Source organism: Anoplopoma fimbria, chromosome 20 (genome assembly GCF_027596085.1).
Source record: "Anoplopoma fimbria isolate UVic2021 breed Golden Eagle Sablefish chromosome 20, Afim_UVic_2022, whole genome shotgun sequence".
Lineage (NCBI taxonomy): Eukaryota > Metazoa > Chordata > Actinopteri > Perciformes > Anoplopomatidae > Anoplopoma > Anoplopoma fimbria.
Window position 1 is genome coordinate 7,991,302 of NC_072468.1, and position 18,416 is coordinate 8,009,717.

An 18,416-nucleotide genomic window follows, 5' to 3' on the forward strand; every position below is an offset into this window, starting at 1 on the left:
CTAAAAGTGGTAATAGCGAGAGTTGAGGGGCAACTCGTGTTTGACATCACAATGAAACAGAAACTAGATAAGAACTTATTGAACTTTTGGAATAAGTACCTCATAAGTGAGTGCTACCACTTATTGCGGGTCAAGTGCTTTTCTCGCGGGTCTATTGTTTTCTCCGACCTCTCTGTTAGCACTCCTCAACATTTGGCAGGCAGCCAACATAGGACTCTGAAACACATGGGAAACGATGGCAAAAGAAGAACTCTACATTTCTAAGATGTCTGTCAGCGCTCAGGAGCCAAACGCAACTTTTCGAAAGTAAAGTAATTTTTCATACTGTAGAAGCAGGACAGGAAAAGAAAATTCCTCATTGGCATCAGCGACAAGTTCTGACCAGTCACTAGTGTGCGATGGGATCCTGCAGGCGACTCACTCAATCAGCTGCTTCAAACAGACACACACCCTAACAGTAGGTTTTAAAAATACACATTACTTAAGCATGCAAACACACTCACACATTCTCAGTCGCCTCTCTGCTTTTTAAAGATTCGTTCATTCACAAGTCTGTGTGATAGATCACTTCCCACTCCACTCCTCACCTCACACAATGACACATAGGCTTCTGTTAAATACCCTCCACTGCAGTCATTCAGAAAGATAGCTACACTGTATGTCTATATTGGTAATGGTCGAAAAAAGAAATCATTAATACAGTCATCACTGTCAAAATAAAGATGCGTTCATTATGGTTTATATTCTTGTCAGACACTGCGGTTTCTTTTAAGCACATCAAAGCTAGACTTGAACTTAATAATTCACAAATGTTTGATTTTTTTTTTTGTCCGGCAAGAAGAAACTGGAATTTAAATTACCCTGAGCAGACAATCAGACGTGCCAAAAATAACTGTTTAATTGGCCGGCTGAACATGGCCACGGCTAAATTTAGGTGTTATTTTAAGCCCTGCGGGGCATAGGACGGGGCCTCGCAGGACACACGGTGGGGGGAAATATGGATTCCAGCCGTGACTGTGCACCCTCAGCAGTCAACCCGTCATGAACAGGGCAACCCCCTGCTCAGGCCGCCCGGCAACATCAAGATCAGCTGCTTGCACAAATTGCACTAGAGGACAGTGGGAAGACAGCCAGGCTTTTACCGTCCAGACGGCTACAGTTTAGAGCAGACAATGAGACAGCAGTGAGTAACATCAGAGAAAGCAGCAGACCGACTGATGGACAAAAATTGCATTTCAACCCAATTGGAAAATATAACTGATATTAAATCCACCATGATATTTATGTTCTAGTCTTCTTGTTTTGTTGTTTTTATCTTAAATTTGTTGAATCAAATATTTTACCATTAGGAAATGATCACCATCTGTAGACATTATTATAGTATGATCTATAAATGAGATTGGAAGTGTATCTTTTTCACTACCTTTTACAGAGATGAACAAGATTAAAGTTTTGGTTATACTTTCTGAAGGGATATATATATATGAGCTGACGCGGAATCTTGACAGGGAAACTGTTGGGTGTTTTATTCTACGTAAAATGTTTGATGTGCACTGCCAGGTGAAAACCTGAAGCAGAGAACCCCTTCGAAGGGCCGTGTCTGATGGTGGGACATCAATTTGGCGGTGCGAACACTTGCAACCCTCACCGATGCTGCAAGCATAAACACAATCTAAAGATTCTAAAAAGTGCTTGGCTATCTAAGCCATGCCAGCAGGTTAAAAGAGGCTGTACTTAGGCACAGCAGCACTTTGAACGAAATGCTAAAGCCAGTATGCTAACATGCTCATAATGACAAAGCTAACGCTGCTGATGTTTTGCAAGCACAATGTTCACCATGTTCACAGTCTTAGTTGAGTGCGTTGGCATGCAAACATTAGCTTTTAGCACTTATCACATAGTACAGCTAAGGCTGATGGAAATGTCATTCGTTTTTCAAGTTTTTGCTCATAATAAAGTATTAAGTGTGGAGTAAATCTACATTTTGACCTGATGATGGAGGAAATTAAATGGATGAAAAACATATCCCCAACATCAATGTTGGTACAGAATTTCACGACAGTCCATCCACTAGTTGTCCAAACATTTCCTTCTAAACCACAAATTGTAACATCGTGGTGGCACTATTGAGAAAAGTCCAGGGTTCAATCCATCCAATAGTTGTTCAGATATTTCAGTCTACACCAAAGTGATGAACCAACAAACCGACAAGCTGACATTGCCATCCATAAAGCCCCACTGCTGCCGCTCTTAAAAGTGTCAGCAAAACAAAAACTTGGACCATTTATTGATTCGATAAATCTGAAATGATGTAAACACACAGAGACTCCACAGAGGAATGAATAGTTGACGAGTTGTAACATCCTCTTTGCTACGGCTTAGCAAAGGCATTTACAGGAAATTAAGAAACACAAATCATGCCAATGAGGGGACAGTCTTTCCTCACAAGTTAGTGTAGGCTGACAGCGCCCTGATAGGCAAACATCCACACCTGGAAGTTGTGAGCTGTATCTAGAAGGCATCAGTGATTACATAGGCAAATTATTTCTTTGCATGGCAGCGTGTTTAAGATATCATGAGACAGCTTTCTAACATCCAGTAAAGGTTTTACATAATATCACCTTGTAGCTGTAGCCAGTGGAGTAGCTGTGGCCGTCTGATGGCAGCAAGAAATATTAGTCTTTGTATCTGAGCCAGTATGTAGGACATATATATTTCTTCAACAAATATGTTTGTGAGAAAAATAATGGAGTCTGCCTATGTAAGTGCCAGTATGAGGAGAATATGGACAAGGACGGGTATTCAGGACAGTCTGGTTGTGTTCTGGCAGGATAAAAATGTGTATCTGAGCAACACAGACATTGGTACTGCTGGGTACCTTGAGAATGTTTACAGACTAAATGCTTTCCATTATGAAGCATCAGGAGGTATATCCACACATACACACACGTCTTATGATGTATACTGAGACCTTCAGAGTCCCAACAGTAGGAATAAGACTCATAGGGTTACAAGTCTTCATACAGTGTTAAATGTTCTACAGAAATAAAGATGATGTTATGTGTCATGATTTAGAAGGATGCTGCAGAATATGTCTATGTGTTATATGAGAAAACATTTTTCGTTTTTAAATAGGAGAAGGAGAACGTGACAAAGTCCAAGGTAAAGAAAGCTCTCTGATTGGCTACAACATCAGTGTGCCTTAATAAGGAGAGCAGGACCTCTGTGGAGCAGAGACGCTGTCGAGGAAGGAACCCAGCAGAACGTCTGGAACATAAACACCTGCCACAGAGCCGGCTCCTGCTTCCCATTACCTCCTGGTACACAAAAAGCACAGCAAACAGACATCTGACACACACACACCCTCACAAGTGCATTCTGATGTTTTATCAATACATAATTCTACATTTATAAAAGTATGGTCAAGAAGATTAGCAGCCCGTGTCCCACCAGTGATTTGCAAATTCAGGACCGCATTTCCAATGAACCCTATTGCTAATTTCCTTACTCTACAGTAGATGTTGGAAGTCAGTTTACTATCAGTCTTTTACTCTTTCAACAAAACAACTGCCAAAAACCCCAAAGCCTTCAGCGCTATTTGCACTTGATAACAGCACGTTCTTCCTGGTTTGTGTCACAAAGCAATCTACCCTTAGTCCTGTGGATTTCCAATCAAAAACCAACCCAATGACACACAATAAAGGGGCCAGTAAAGGCTGCCTTTCTGGCAACGACGCTGTTTGTTTACACGAATTAAACTGTCGTCTAAAATCGATGAATGGTTCACAGATGTTAAACAACAGGGAGCACTTTAAAAAAAATAGAAGAAACATATGAGAAATCCACAGGAATAGACTCACTGACAAAGAAAAACATGCAAACATGCTGATACAGATAAAATAAGCAACAATGATTCAGCAAAAGCCCAGTCGCCAGATCCTCAACAAGAGACAGAGTGGGGGGAGAAACAGAAAACTGGGGCAATATTTATAGAGGAGCGTTCCCTCTTCTTGATGATTTGTTGGAACGGAACAGATGCAACATGCAGGAGGAAAAACATCTAACAGAGGGAAGAATGAGAGAATATTAACAAGAGATATGGAACGAGATGAAACCTAAACCAAACTTTGAAATGAAAGCACCTGGAGGATGCTGCTGGCAAAAAGTGAAACTCGAAAGTAGGGTGCAGAGATATGTTATGGGATGGATTGGCCCTGCTATGGATGTGGATTTGCTTTGCACCCGCCGAAACTAACTCGCCCTCATCCTTCAAACCGCCATCTCTCTCTAGATTCATTTCTGCACCACAGGAAGATTCCCCATACAAGTAAAGTATGTAAGATAATCCAGTAAAGGCATGCAGAGCTGCACACAGGCAGATAAAAAGGATAGAGGGATACATTGAGATGAATGGAAAAGGAAAACTCGAGCTCCCTGCGCCGAATTAATGAATTTCACTGGTGCTCAACTGCACCTGTTCACCTCTGTTGTGACTGGATAACAATCAAGCGGAGCGCTCAGACTTTAACTTAACCCCCTCTCTTAGCTTCGCCAAGGTCAGAGGTCAGCGGAGCGGATTTGTTTGCTTGGGTCACATATCAAAGAGAAGCACTCCTGTAAATCCGCCGGACTCTCTCAGCACACACTCAGAGAGGCGGCTTGGACGAGTGACAGTGAACATGTGCACCAATCAATAAAACACTCAGCACCATAGAGATGCAGCGCGTGCGCCTGCTGCCGCTCTGTTTCCACACACAGCAGCACGGTTCAAACAGTCACATGTTTGCACCTGTGCAGAGTCAATAAAACCCCCAAAAATAGACAAATGAATAGAAGCCTCTCCGTCTACAAGCATGCAAAGACACCTCGTCCATCATCACATGTCGTGGCTGTCATCACTGTAATGTGAGTTCAGGCTCCCACCTTTATACTTCTCTCTGACGTTTTCGTAAGCCTGGATGAAGTCCTGCTCATCGGCGTTCGGAGGCAGGAAGGCGGGCTCGTACATGGCCATGCTCACCCTCTTCTTCTCCTCCTTCTCCTCTCTGCTTCCTCCCTTTTTTCTCTTTTGGTGTCAGCTCTCTGTGCGTGTGGATGTGAGTGAGGCAGCCTGTGCTGTCCTCTGTCTGCTCTCTCTCAGCTGTGTGTGAACCCTCCACACAGCTCCCAACTTCAATCCACAGCCACCCCCCATCCCCACCCACCACCACCCCTCCTCCTCCTCTCTCCCATACCCTCCCATAGCCCGGCTCGGAAATACTAATAGAAATGTCAGGCCCCTCCTCTTAAAGATACACATGCGTTGCCTGCTTGCCAGGAACGAGCACAGCAGCAAGCAGAGCAGAGGCAGAGCAGCAGCTTACAGTAAGGCTCTCTGGTAGCACTACAACTGGATCAGACTGTGATGGATGGCAAGCAGGTTGTAGAAGACCGCTGAAGGAGAGATACACTCCTCTTACTGTCAGACCAACGTTACTGATTTCAATTCAACTGGGTGTGACCCTCTAATATACTCAAGAATGAAATATATCATCATAAATCTACATAAAACTGACGGCAGTTCAGTATCTACAAAAAGGCACTTCACTACAGGCATTGCAGACGTTAATCCGGCTCTATGATGGATGCTTTGCTGATCAGCTCCATTCAAACAGGTGTGAAGAGTATCGTATTAAAACTCAAACAATTTCTTGTGAGCGGAAAGTAAAGAACCAGACTTTCATACATGTTAAAGTTACAAATATAATCCTAACCATTTTATTGACTTATTTTGTTGTATATAACTTTTAGAATGTTTTACTATTTTATTGTTATTTTATTAATCTAGTTTTTATTTCAAGCTGATTAACTACCACAACTGTTTTCTTAGCTAAACTAAATTTAGATTTTCTTTTTTTGGTTTATTTGTTGTTGTTTGGCTTCATTTTTGGCTTTTCAGTCACCTGTGAAGCACTTTGATCTGTACTAACCTGTAAGACAGGTGCAGTACAAATAATGTTTGATTGATTGGTTGGTTGGTTGGTTGGTTGGTTGGTTGGTTGACTGATATCCAGAACTTGTGTAGGCCAGCAAGTGGCTTTATTATATGACAACGTTACGTGATTGAGGGCTTTTGAGCTTTTAACCCAAGATGCCTATAAAAGGTTTGTGACATTTAATTTCTTACTTCCTGTAGAGCTAGACATTTCAGAATGAGATGCCAAGAACAATTCTACCTCTTAACAGTAATTTTACTTGTTTCTGACAAGCTGCCATATTTGTAAAAAAAAAAAAAAATGGTCCATATATCAGCTCTAAAACCCCAACATTGTTTCTGTCAAAATAATATCACCATATTCGCTGCAAAACCTTCATAGATGCCTTAAAATGAAATCAGGCTGAATACTCAGTCGTCCCTTGTTATTTCAAAGATACTGAGGCCAAGTTCTAATGCCTTAATTTAATCACATTTGAAACGGAAGCAGCCAGTCGCTGCAGGACATAATCTCATAACAAAGAAGACGTCCAACCTGTTTGTGCCGCAGTGACAAACTCCAGCTGGTAGCTGCTGTGTTTCAGCCAGACACAGAGAAAGTTGATGCCTGCAGCACGATGAATACATTCAAAGTGCAGATATGCCCTTGACATCCACCAGGAACGTCAACAGTTGGGCTAGTGGCCACTGAATATTCAACAGATGCCCTGACCAGCCAAGCTGATGACAGCCCAGACCAGAATGAATTATGGGTAAAAAAAAAAACAACAACTACAATTCATTCATCCCAAGACTTCACTGGTCATCTTAATTACATTTATCTGCTTTGTTGTGCCAATACATGATACATTTTATAAGTTGTGGCATTCAAAATTATAAATAACCGTGACCTTCGATTGTGTCAACAAATAGAGACATACTATGCATAGTTAATGGCTGAAGCCGGCTAGACTGTGTTAAAATCTAAAAATGATGTCTTGTTGAGTAGTTTTATGATGACACGCCTCATTAAAACAGAAAGTAGTGAAGCAAAGACGATATCAGCCTGCACTATTTCCATGTTGGTTTGCGTAGGAGTCTGCGGAAGCACAATAGTGGAAATTTGATGAAGGAAAAGGAAAATCCCTGCAGCTCAGACTGATTATCAGACATGTCTTTGGCCAAGGCCGAACTCTTCAGCCAGGACTCTTTCCTGAGAGGAAACACGATAAGGCCACTCCAAACTCTCTGCTGCTGCAGAGGTGTGTGTGTGTGTGTGTGTGTGTGTTTATCTATACAATCTCTCTAACAGGAAATGTAACAAGCAAAAACAGAATTAACAGTCCCAATTCCATTCAATTAAATGTTTTCACATTTTTTTTCAGATCTTACTAGTATGGCTTCCCCCTCAAAGTCGACCAGTTAGTCTTTTTGGTCTTAGTCTACTAGGATTTTTATGCTTTTTTAATGCTGAAGGCTTATTTCCTATAAACGTATGAGTACATCTCTAGTAAATTAAAGATATAGAGTGGTGCTTCTTTAAATTCTTTCTGGAGAAACTCAGTTTTACAGATCTGTCTATCAAATCAACTAATTGACTAGTCTGCAGGCAAGTGTTAGTCAACTAAGAATTTATTTGGTCGAGAAAATTCCTTTTTCCTATATTGATTTGATAACAATCATTTTATTTATTTTATTTTAGAGTATATAATAAGTGGACCTGATGCAAGAGCTGAGCGCTAAGGAACAGCATTCAGTGTCCATTATAACATGAATGTAAAAAGGTGGACACAAATGAATTAAGGCATATCATAATACACATTCAATTCAACAACTGTATGTGCAACTGTGTATCCCAAATTGTTCACATAATTCTTTATGAAGAGTGCATGTCCACCATAAAATGCTGGGGCTTGTCTTATTAAAAAAAGAGTGGGTGGTGTACATAGAAGCACCCTTTAAAAGCCCAGTGCACATAGAGAGATTAATATTTGCAGTCACATCAGCTCAATGCTTATGTATGTCTTTAAATGGGGTTGATGCCTAACAAAAATATGACATCAACATGTTGACTCTGGCCTGAAGGCCTCTGACTGATAAAACTGCTCAGAACTATAAACAGAAGCCCACAAGTAGCACACAAAAAGAATGAACTCTTCATCCGTCATATACGATAACCAGAACATGATTAAGTGTAATGTCCATGTTGATGTAACTGAGATGTGCTCGTCAAAAACTATTCCCATCAGGCCACACTCACATTTTCCGGTTTCTAAGTAGTGGAAGTCAGTCTTAAACTGCTAACTAATAGAAGGGGAAGCAAGGTGAAGATATTTAAAAAACTAAACGTTTAGCACCTCAGCCCCCGTTAACACTCACTAACACTCATACTGGATCTCATCATGTCATGTTGCTTGACACACACAGTGGTGACACATAAGTCCAGCTTAATGTCAGCTCCTAAATAGCTTGACAACCCAATCTGGCTCCAGCACATCTGTTCATTTACTTAAGCTGCCACTTTAAATGGCTCATGATCTTGTGATCTGAAGGAGTATGTGAAAATGTAAGAGTGTGTGTGTGTGTGTGTGTGTGTGTGTGTGTGTGTGTGTGTGTGTGTGTGTGTGTGTGTGTGTGTGTGTGTGAAGCATCAGGTTTGTTTCACAGATATCATTCAACAATACTCAACAGGTGCATGCAGGGGTGAAGTGTTCGTCAGCTTGCTCGCACAAGCTTTCCACATTAGAAGATCTGAATGTGTTTGTACATGTTCCAATGTATGAACCCCTCAACATGTGTGTGAACTCTTGGCTTCTGTATAATGAACTCCCCACCGACGTCAGGACAGCAGAGTCGCTGCCCATCTTTAGGCGCAGGCTGAAAACTCACCTCTTCAAGAAGTACTGCCCTGAGCCTTCCTCGTAGCACTTACTGTATTCGTATCAGTTCGCTGCACTTATTGAATTCGTATTTGTTTACTGCACTTATCCTATTCGTAGTAGTTTGTAGCACTTATTATATTCGTATTAGTCTGTTGCAATTATTGTTTTCGTAGTAATTTGCCTCTGCACTATACTTTTGCTCTGGCTTATGCTTTAAGATGCTTGTTTAAGAAAGGAGATGCACTTCTGGTGACTAGTAGTTCTCTTGAATACCTATGTTGAATACACTTCCTGTAAGTCGCTTTGGATAAAAGCGTCTGCTAAATGACTGTAATGTAATGTAATGTAGTATGTGTGTGTGTGCATTTGCCCTTATCTGTTAAATTAATGATTTTCTCTGCATCCTGTATACCAGACATGTAAAAAAAATACAGTATTTATAAAACACTAACCGGTTAACATTGTATTAAAGTCATGAGACAACCTTCAGTTCTGAAAAGTGAAGCCAATGCGTTGTGTTCCCCAGCTGGGGGCGACTCCTCTGGTGGAAAAAGAAGTGTGATTGTATGGAAGCCCAGAGAAAATGACCCTACTTTTAACTTGATTTATTACCTTAGTAAACATTGCAAACGTGAGTTTATGGTCTCCATCGCTAGTTTCAAGTCTTCCTCAATACAACATGATGTTCATTTTGTAAATTCTGATCCCATTTAGAGTTAAATAGACCATTGAGCAGGGAATGCTTGAGGGGCAAGGCTACCTTGTGATTGACAGGTCACTAAAACGGCGTTGACGGGTCTGGCAGTAGTCTGTGTTTTGTTTTCACAACTCTAACCCTTTCACAGTGCGTTTTCAATTCATGAAAGTTATTATTATAATTCTTTTTGGTCATCTAAAAATGTCTTATTCACCGTGAGGTTGTACTTAACTCCACATGTCACTTTTAAATAGTGTCCCTTTTGCTTGCAAAGAAACAAGATGGTGACGGCCAAAATGCCAAACTTGAGGCTTCAAAACTGCGGTCAACCAACCATTGGTAGCGTCAGGCCAAGGATCATGCAATGCATTGGAATCACAATAATGTGATATTACATTATTACAATATTTCTTGTCTTGAATACTATACACATTTTTTCCTCAAAACTATATAGACATTGTAAAATATGAATCTACATATTTTCTGCATCATACTACTAAAATATATTATTACATTTTCAATCTATAAAAATCCATTTAGCAACATTCAGACCATTTATTACATTCATTGGCGGTAAAAGAAGCTACAGTACACAGCTGGACAGTAAACAGCCTGCTTCTCTTTTTTTTCCAGGTGAGTTTCTGTCTGTTTGATATTCTAGCTGGGCTGACTCTCAAGACAAGGGAAGATACATCATTAACGTTATTAATGTTGTTTTTCACACCATTCTGTTCTGAGAATGAGATGCCAGTCTTCACAAGTCACAGCACATCTTTTATGCTTACGTGTCAAGGGGGATACTGAAGCACAGCTCACCACTGATGGAAAAAGACATGGGGGTAACAAACATTGTGTACACACAGACACCCCAGAATGTGCACAACACATATAAACACACACAGGCAGGAGTTTAACACTAGCCAACAGCTAGAGTGATAGTCTGGCTTTGGAAGATGACAAACCTCTCAACAATGGTGTGATGGCTGTTATTATGGGAGAATTTATGGCTGGCTCGCACTAAAACAGGACTTATCCTCTGCTGGATTTTGATAGAATGGAAATTATTTTGTCAGTGGAGACATGGTTTGAAAGTCAAGGGAATCCCTCTGTGATTATTTCCCTTTCTTGTATTTTCAACTAAAGCTCCCCTTGCTATAAATTATATCTACTTTGACCAAAAACTGAACATATGCCATTGTGTATAGCAGACATTAGACGACGATTAATAGCATTGCAGAGGCATTAAAAGTCCAGAAACCCTATGATTGTGTTCAGTATTTCAACATTCCATCATTCTTCGTTGTCAGTGTATCAACTCATTATCACCAGTACCAGTCTGTTCTAGCATAGTGCAATAATGTTGCAATGCTGCTGTAATAACCATTAAACAAGCACAGAAACAGACCTGGCTCCCTCTTCTGGATATCCAAAACATTGTCTAACTGAAACGCACTGATGCGCAGTAGTGAGGAGTTATTGTATGCTTTTCTTCTTTCTTGCCTGGGTCTGTCCATTTCGCTACGGCTCATTTACAACATTTCAAAACTGGTGGTGAGGTTCAGCATTCCTTCCCTGATTCATGTATGTAAAGGGGAAAGGTGGAAAGGTCAAATCTGTAAAAAAAAAAAAAAAAAAAGGAAGAAATAAAGATGTTCTGTCTGATAGACTCCTTCAATGAGCGCAACACTTTTTGTCCACTGAAATAAGGGCAGAGCACTGTAACGCACAAGGAACACACTGTGCAGTCAATGCTCTTTGAGACTAGTGTGGGAAGTGAGACACATTTTCCAGAAGCAGTGATGACTCTCCAGGATGAAAACTTTCAGGCTGCTGGCCTCTTAAACAGAAAGTGACACCTAGTGGGCAAATGGTTTATTGCCCTTAATGAAGGAGGACTAATAGCTGAGTGCACTTGACAGCGTAGAGCTCTTTTCACGATGAGATGACATTTAATAAGCCATTGTAGTCTCACTGCAGCTGAGATCCTAGAATAGGTAAAGGCCAGCGATTGTTAAGAAAACTACAATCCCAGCATTTAGATCACACAATACATTTCTTAAACCTGACGAATACCATTTGAAACACAAAGAGGCTTTCATACTGTAGGTAAATCAGATCAGCAGACAGAAACAGCGAAGCATAATATGATGAATGTATTCAGCTCTAATGCTTCCATTAAATCTGTTTTATTGCCCTATCATGAAAGCCGCCTGAGGGCAAGAGTCTTAGTATGTGTCCATGTGGTACTGAAGATTAACACCTTAAAAAGGGGGCATCCTTTCTCTTGTCCTGTCACAGTGGTACTGATAATATGGAGAACAGACAGTAGGTGCCTCACATAATCCCCCATAAAGCCTGTAATATATGAGCTAAATACTAAATACTTCCTCTACACTGATCATTTCCACCTTAGGCCACAGTGTGTGAGAGAGTCTCTGTGTGGCGGCGTCTCTGTATCAGATCATAGCTTCCTCGTAATTAATAATTGAGGAGTTCTTTCAGCAGGGATGCTAGGAGGAGTTTAAGTACAGCTTGGACCCTCAAGGCCAACACTGGAGCGCACACACACACACACACACACACACACACACACACACACACACACACACACACACACACACACACACACACACACACACACACACACACACACACACACACACACACACACACACACACACTAGGATAGCAGGGGAAGCCAACATTTATGAAATAAAATTATACTTGAACTACTTAAATTAATACCACAATTAACCCACATTGCATATGATATATTACCTTTTTTTATAACAGCCTTTTAAAAAAAATAGCTATGGCTAATGCATGCTTATGATTAAGGTAATGACATCCTCATTGCCGTTTGGTTCTTGCATTACTTCACAAATTGTGATTCCCTGTTGGAGAGAATGGACGCTACCATAAAGTCCCATATCCTACGCAAGATGAATATCACTGGGAGGTTTGTGTGAATGTTGTTTTTTTACTATTTAATATCTACAGAACGTCCACTTATGACATAATTTGATCATTTCAGAAATGCACTTTTCAGTACAATTTCAAATAATGTGTAACCAGAATACACACATCATTGACAGCATCAGTCAATGTGTAACCTGATACTGGAAGAAAGCACTTCTCTTCCTGGTATGAGTGTTTGAAGAAGATATACTGCAAAACATTTGCACATCATAACTTAATAAAATTAAACCATGGATGAGATCAGAATAACCTATTAAAACATTCAATAAACGGACCAGAAGACTCTAAGAACCATAAGTGTTTTTGGCGTCTCAGGGTATCTAGACAGATCAAGAGTAGAAGAGTTTTGGTTTTATTTGCTGTATTGTGGTGAAATTCCATTAACCTCCATTGCATTTTGGTGTCGGTAGAAGCCTCTGTGACGGAGATTTAAAAACCAAGATAGATACAACTTAAACTATTTAGGAAACTATACCACCATGGTTATGTGGGAAAACTTTTCTTTAGTAAAATTTTAAGATCTGACATATTCTGTGTACCGTACCCCTCGAGTGAAAGGTAAAACAGCTAACCACAAGTGGGCAGGGTGGAGCGTTTTACCTCATGTTGAGTTATGTTGCAGAACATGGTGCAAGTCCTTGTGTAACCCTCTCATGCATGCACTAAAGTGACTTAACCATACATCAGAGATGACCTTTGACCTGACTTTTTTTTTGCCTATATTAAATTATAGAAAAGATAGACCAGAGGGGGGCCGGAGAGAACGATATGCAGCAAAAGGGCCACTGGTCAAATTCAAATCCGGGCCGCTGCTGTAAGTACTCAGTCCCAGTTCATGGGGCACCCACTCTACCTGGAGATTTACCCTAAAAATATGGTAATCAGGATGTCAAAACATTACACAACTCAACAATTTTAGATCATTCCAAACTGTGTCAAGAGAGGAAGCAGGAAATCATCAATGGAGTAGTGAGTGTTTTATGCAACAGACTTTGATGGTTACATTGGATGGTCCTGTCAAGTCCCAATGGAGTCCCCTCATTACTAATTACAACCTTGTAATGCCACTGCTAGGTAATAAGATAATAAGATTAGTTATTGAGTAGTAGGTGGTTTCTGTTACATTTGCTCGGATGGAGCTAGGCTAGCTGTTTGTTTTTAGTCTGTATGCTAAGCTAAGCTGACCTGCTGCAGGCTTTAGCTTCATATTGATTGGGTGGATATGAGAGTGGTATCTTCACATTTAAATCTCAGCAAGAGAGCAAAAAAACCTTTTTTTTTTCACAATGTTGAACTGTTACCTTAAAATCTGGAGCAATTAGGTGTTGTTTCAGACTCCTTAATACATAAAACGATGTAACGTGTTGCCAAAATGGCAGCTAGAACAAAGCAAGAGTGCCTTGTTCTCACTGAGATGTCCATGCCTTTCAGCATGTATCCAGTTGATACTAATGCTGTTTGATAAATGGCAGAACCGCAGGATTTCTATGTTCAGGAAGACATAATGCTTCTAAAGAACCACAGAAAGTTTAGAGTGCTGCCTCAGCCACACAGCAGCTAATCACTGACAACAATAATGCACAGACCACTTCTGATACCCCTCTAGCAAATGCTCATCTATATACAGTCAGGGATTCTGTAGCAGCCAGTTAGTCAGTCGGTCAGCAGAGCCCACAACAAAAGCTCAGCCTCGCCCGTGGGTGCTGACGCAGCCTGACCTGGCCTTCTGACTGATAGAGGAAGAGCAGTGCAGGATGTGGATGCAGGCCTATTGTAGGTGCTAAAGTTATCCAAACTTCCTCTTAGACCGGCAGGAACGCGGCATTCCAAAACAAACTTGATCAAAGAGTTATGTGCTAAAACTGGCTTATTAAAAAATAAAACATAAAAGGGGAGTACTGTACATTACAATGATAAAGAAGTCATACAAATAAAACATGTTTTAGGGAAGGTTTTAATGATTGTCTCAATGACTGATAATGTTAATCATAATTTACCAGTCATCTCTTCATCATTTTAGCCTTTCTACACTGACTTATGACCGTGATGGCAACACCATTTTGTAATTATGCAATTTCTTTTGGCAAATCTGCCAACACTGATGCTAATATATATGTGAATATTCTGATAATCTCAGCCTGCTGAGTTGAGCTCTACTGCACCGCATTGCAATGTGATGAAGTATAAGCCATTACAGTTAATAGCATTGACACCATCATAACAGTTATATCACTAGGGGTTGATTTCAGTTATTAAAAGTGACTAGTGTACTATTATATTACTGATATAAGTCATGTTGTAGAGGTGGCACTGATAATAACATATAATGAGGAATGATTAGGGCTTGGTATTTCTAATAAAACCTGTGTCTTTGATTGATTGTTGCAGTCAGCTTTGCATGAGCTCTTCACAAGCAGCACATCACAGCGACTTCTAACACGTAGTGTAAATAAATAATGCGTTTCCAGCATCCCTACAGTTGAACTGGACAGGATCCCAGTCTATTGTTTGAGCAAAGAGAACCACACCTAACTCTTTGAAAACTACAGTCTCTTGCTACTACTGCCCTTTCCTTACTGTATAAGGTGTATATCCTGTTCAGCTGGCAAAACCCACTACTAGTCTGCAGGGGAATAAAAACCTTACATATGTTTTGTTTTTGTTCCTATTTGCCTACATTATTTCAGTAAGGTTAACTGTTCCTTGGTGAGTTGCCATTTAAAGTTGCACTGGACAGGTCAAGGCAACTTCAAATGTATAGTAGGGCAACAAAAGAACAAGAGCATCCTGACAAAACACCATGTAAAACTGTTCTCAACCCCCACAGAAGTTCAGGACTTATTACTTTATCAGTGTCCCTGTACAGGTACTGGTACTTCTTGCTGCACACAGAAAAGAACAATTATACCAAAAATTATACACATAGTATGAATTTATTATCTGTGGATGAATATCTCAAACTGAGCTCTCTACCAATTGATGTCATTTTGCCTGACAAGTTCTACCCAGAATGCAAACAAGGCCATTCCCACACAGGACAATGGAACTGAGGTAATAAATAAATGAACAATTGCTTTTCAGAAGTGGAAAAGTCAACATTATGAATAAAGTTCTTTCTTTCTCGGATTATGAAGGCTGATTTTCAAAGTGGTGAGTCGTCTGATTTCCACTTCAGTCGGGCTATACGACACCCACTGATGCACGTGTGAAACAAGATTTGAAATACACTCCATATTATTGTTGTTAAGTCACGTGTTTCACCTTTTTCATGAAAGGACACTTGCTCACATTTCCCCAATATTCCCTCTCCAAACAGAAAGTAACAATAAGCTAAAAAGCATTGTTTCACTGACCTTTTCTAGTTTAAAGTCTCAAGTCTGTTGCACAAGTGACCACACACATCAGATGTGTGCTGCTCATGGAGCCATTGACCAACAGCTAGTGCAAGTGTTAACATTTGATTGATGAATTTTGTAGTTTTTTTTAGCTGTGTCGTACCATCCACTGTCCTCTGTCATAATATTAACTGCTGACAGTTATGAAAGTCAATGGTACAAATATATCTTTAGAATGTGAAAAGTTGTTATCCTTTTCGCGACTAATGAGCTTGCTTAATGACAGTCAGCAGAGAAGCTATCCCAGCATTTCCTCCCTTTCCCTCTTCAGTACCTCTGTATATGATGACAAAGTGTTCAAAGAGCCACAATGGGAACAAATGCTTGCATGTTCCAATTTTGCTGTGATCAGGCCTTAACGGTGAGTTGGTTACATCACTTGTGCATCACTGAGTACATGTACGTGCTTAATCGCATGTGTGAGAGTAACATTGCAGTTGTTCTGTTCATCCTACCTGCGATACGAATGACAGCCCTCTCTGCGGGATCCAGGACCTCCGCGGAGGCTGACTTGGAGCGTTTGACCCTCTGGTGCTTGGAGAGGTTCCAGGGCAGGGTGTCTCCGGGACAGGGGACGCTGTTCCTCTCATCGTAGCTTTCCTCCACTGGGAGTTGATCCCTGCGTCTGTCTTTACGGGACGCCATCACCTTCCTTCCAGAGAGAGTAAAAGACAGAGTTTGAGAAAAGCTGGAGGAGGTGGAGCAGTAACTGTCATGCTTATTGTCCTAGTTGTCACATAATGTAACGTAGTTTAAATCCTGTCATTACTGATCATAAGTGGTGCAAGGCCTCTGAAATTAGATAAACACTAAACAAATTTAAATGATCATGGCTTATTATTACGCTTATTATTAAACTAGTGAATCTTGAATCTAACCGACAAGAACCGAGGTGTTAGAGACCTTAATTAAAGTAGCCAGGGTCAGCCGTTGTGTCAGCTATCTCCTGTCTGCTGTGACTTCACTCTCCTAATTTTGAACTGTCATTGAAATGTATGACCAGATAAAACTCAAAATAGAGCCCCATAAAATGCAAAATGCGGAGATAGACACACAATCATCTGTGAAATATCCTCGGTGGTGCGTGGTGATGTCAGCAGCAGGTTGAGGCTCGATGACCAAGATAACAGCACTGTATGGACCTTCACCAGCTCATGCAAAACACAAGATGTTACATTGCAGCTGCATGACTTGGTTTTCTCTTCATACGTGGACTTTGATAAGGAAATGAGAGATGAGTAAAGTAAAATATTACCAGAGAGCATAAATAAATTACTAAAGTATAACTCCACTTACTGAGAATTGGATTCCTGTAACTGTGTTAGACTCTACTTTTTTTTAAGTATAAATCGGTGATGCAGAACCAGCAATATGACAACAGTCACATATTCATGTATGTCATGCTAGTAGCTGCTAATGTAGCCCCAAGCCGCTAACCTCAATCAGGGACTAGAAGAAGGCTATATAGGTCTGGTAAGCTCACTTCTTTTAAATTCCACGCCACCCCATTTCTTTTTTTTCTTCCTCATTTACAAACTAAAATGCCTCGACACTGTCTCAGCTGACGCAAGTTCAGAGTTCAGTCCTTTGTGAAGTTATCATGCTGTAAATGTAAATGTCTTTGGTCATGATGTCATCACAAAACAGGCTCCAGCAACTAGGGGTTCTCAGACACATTATAATTACTAGACTGCATTATAGAGCACACACTAGTCACACATTAATTAATGGCCGGCGCTGCAGGATTACAGTAAAAGGAAGGCTACTAATTGGCTCATACATTTTGTAATGTCAGAGTCTGAGATCTCATTACCCCTCAGCTAGCTCACAATGTAATAAGAATCAGTCTACTAAACAGTCTGTTTGTTTATGAATTGTAATAGAGGTGCCAGCTACAGTATGAGTAAAACATGCTCTATGTGAGACGTTTTATTCAGGGCTATGGTGCAATTGGTATCAGACATTATGTTGATGGACACCTTCAGGACTCCAGGAACCTGCACCCCCGGCCTGATGCACCTGCAACAAACTGATCCAACACTGGACCACTCTACTCTCCGTAACCTGACAGTTTTTCCTGAACTGTTCACCCAAACCCATGCACACACACACCATTTACACACACACACACACACACACACACACACACACACACACACACACACACACACACACACACACACACACACACACAGTAGCAGCAGTGTTGAGCAGTATTGTCTTACCTTACTGCTGTGCTGGATCGGTGCGTAAAAGCCTGTCTGTCAAACAGCCATGAATCCAGGCGATTCCGTCCGTGTCCTGGAGGTTATCGCCAGTCAAAACAAATAAAAGTCGCTCATTGCATGTGTGTGCCAGTAACGTTAAGGTGATAAGCCACTCCCTTTACAGGAGGCAGGGCTGCTGCTGCTGCTGCTGGAGGAGGAGGAGGAGGAGGAGGAGGCTGGAGAGACGACCCGACCCGCCGTGCAGAATCCGCAGTCCGCTGCAATGTTTTTGCTCTGCACCGC

At 40.8% G+C, this 18,416-nt stretch overlaps 1 protein-coding gene across 1 annotated transcript in view; it reads right to left on the minus strand.

The window, feature by feature from the left end:
• The window catches only part of plecb (plectin b), a 126,144-nt gene extending 107,930 nt beyond the window's left edge, over window positions 1-18,214 (minus strand). Inside the window, exons 1-2 of the mRNA XM_054621526.1 lie at window positions 18,132-18,214; window positions 16,362-16,558 (exon numbers count right to left, since the gene is read on the minus strand). Of these exons, the coding sequence (XP_054477501.1) occupies window positions 16,362-16,551 (190 nt within the window). The 5' untranslated portion in view covers window positions 16,552-16,558; window positions 18,132-18,214. The remainder of the gene's footprint in view (window positions 1-16,361; window positions 16,559-18,131) is intronic.
• Window positions 18,215-18,416: the final 202 nt, after the last annotated feature.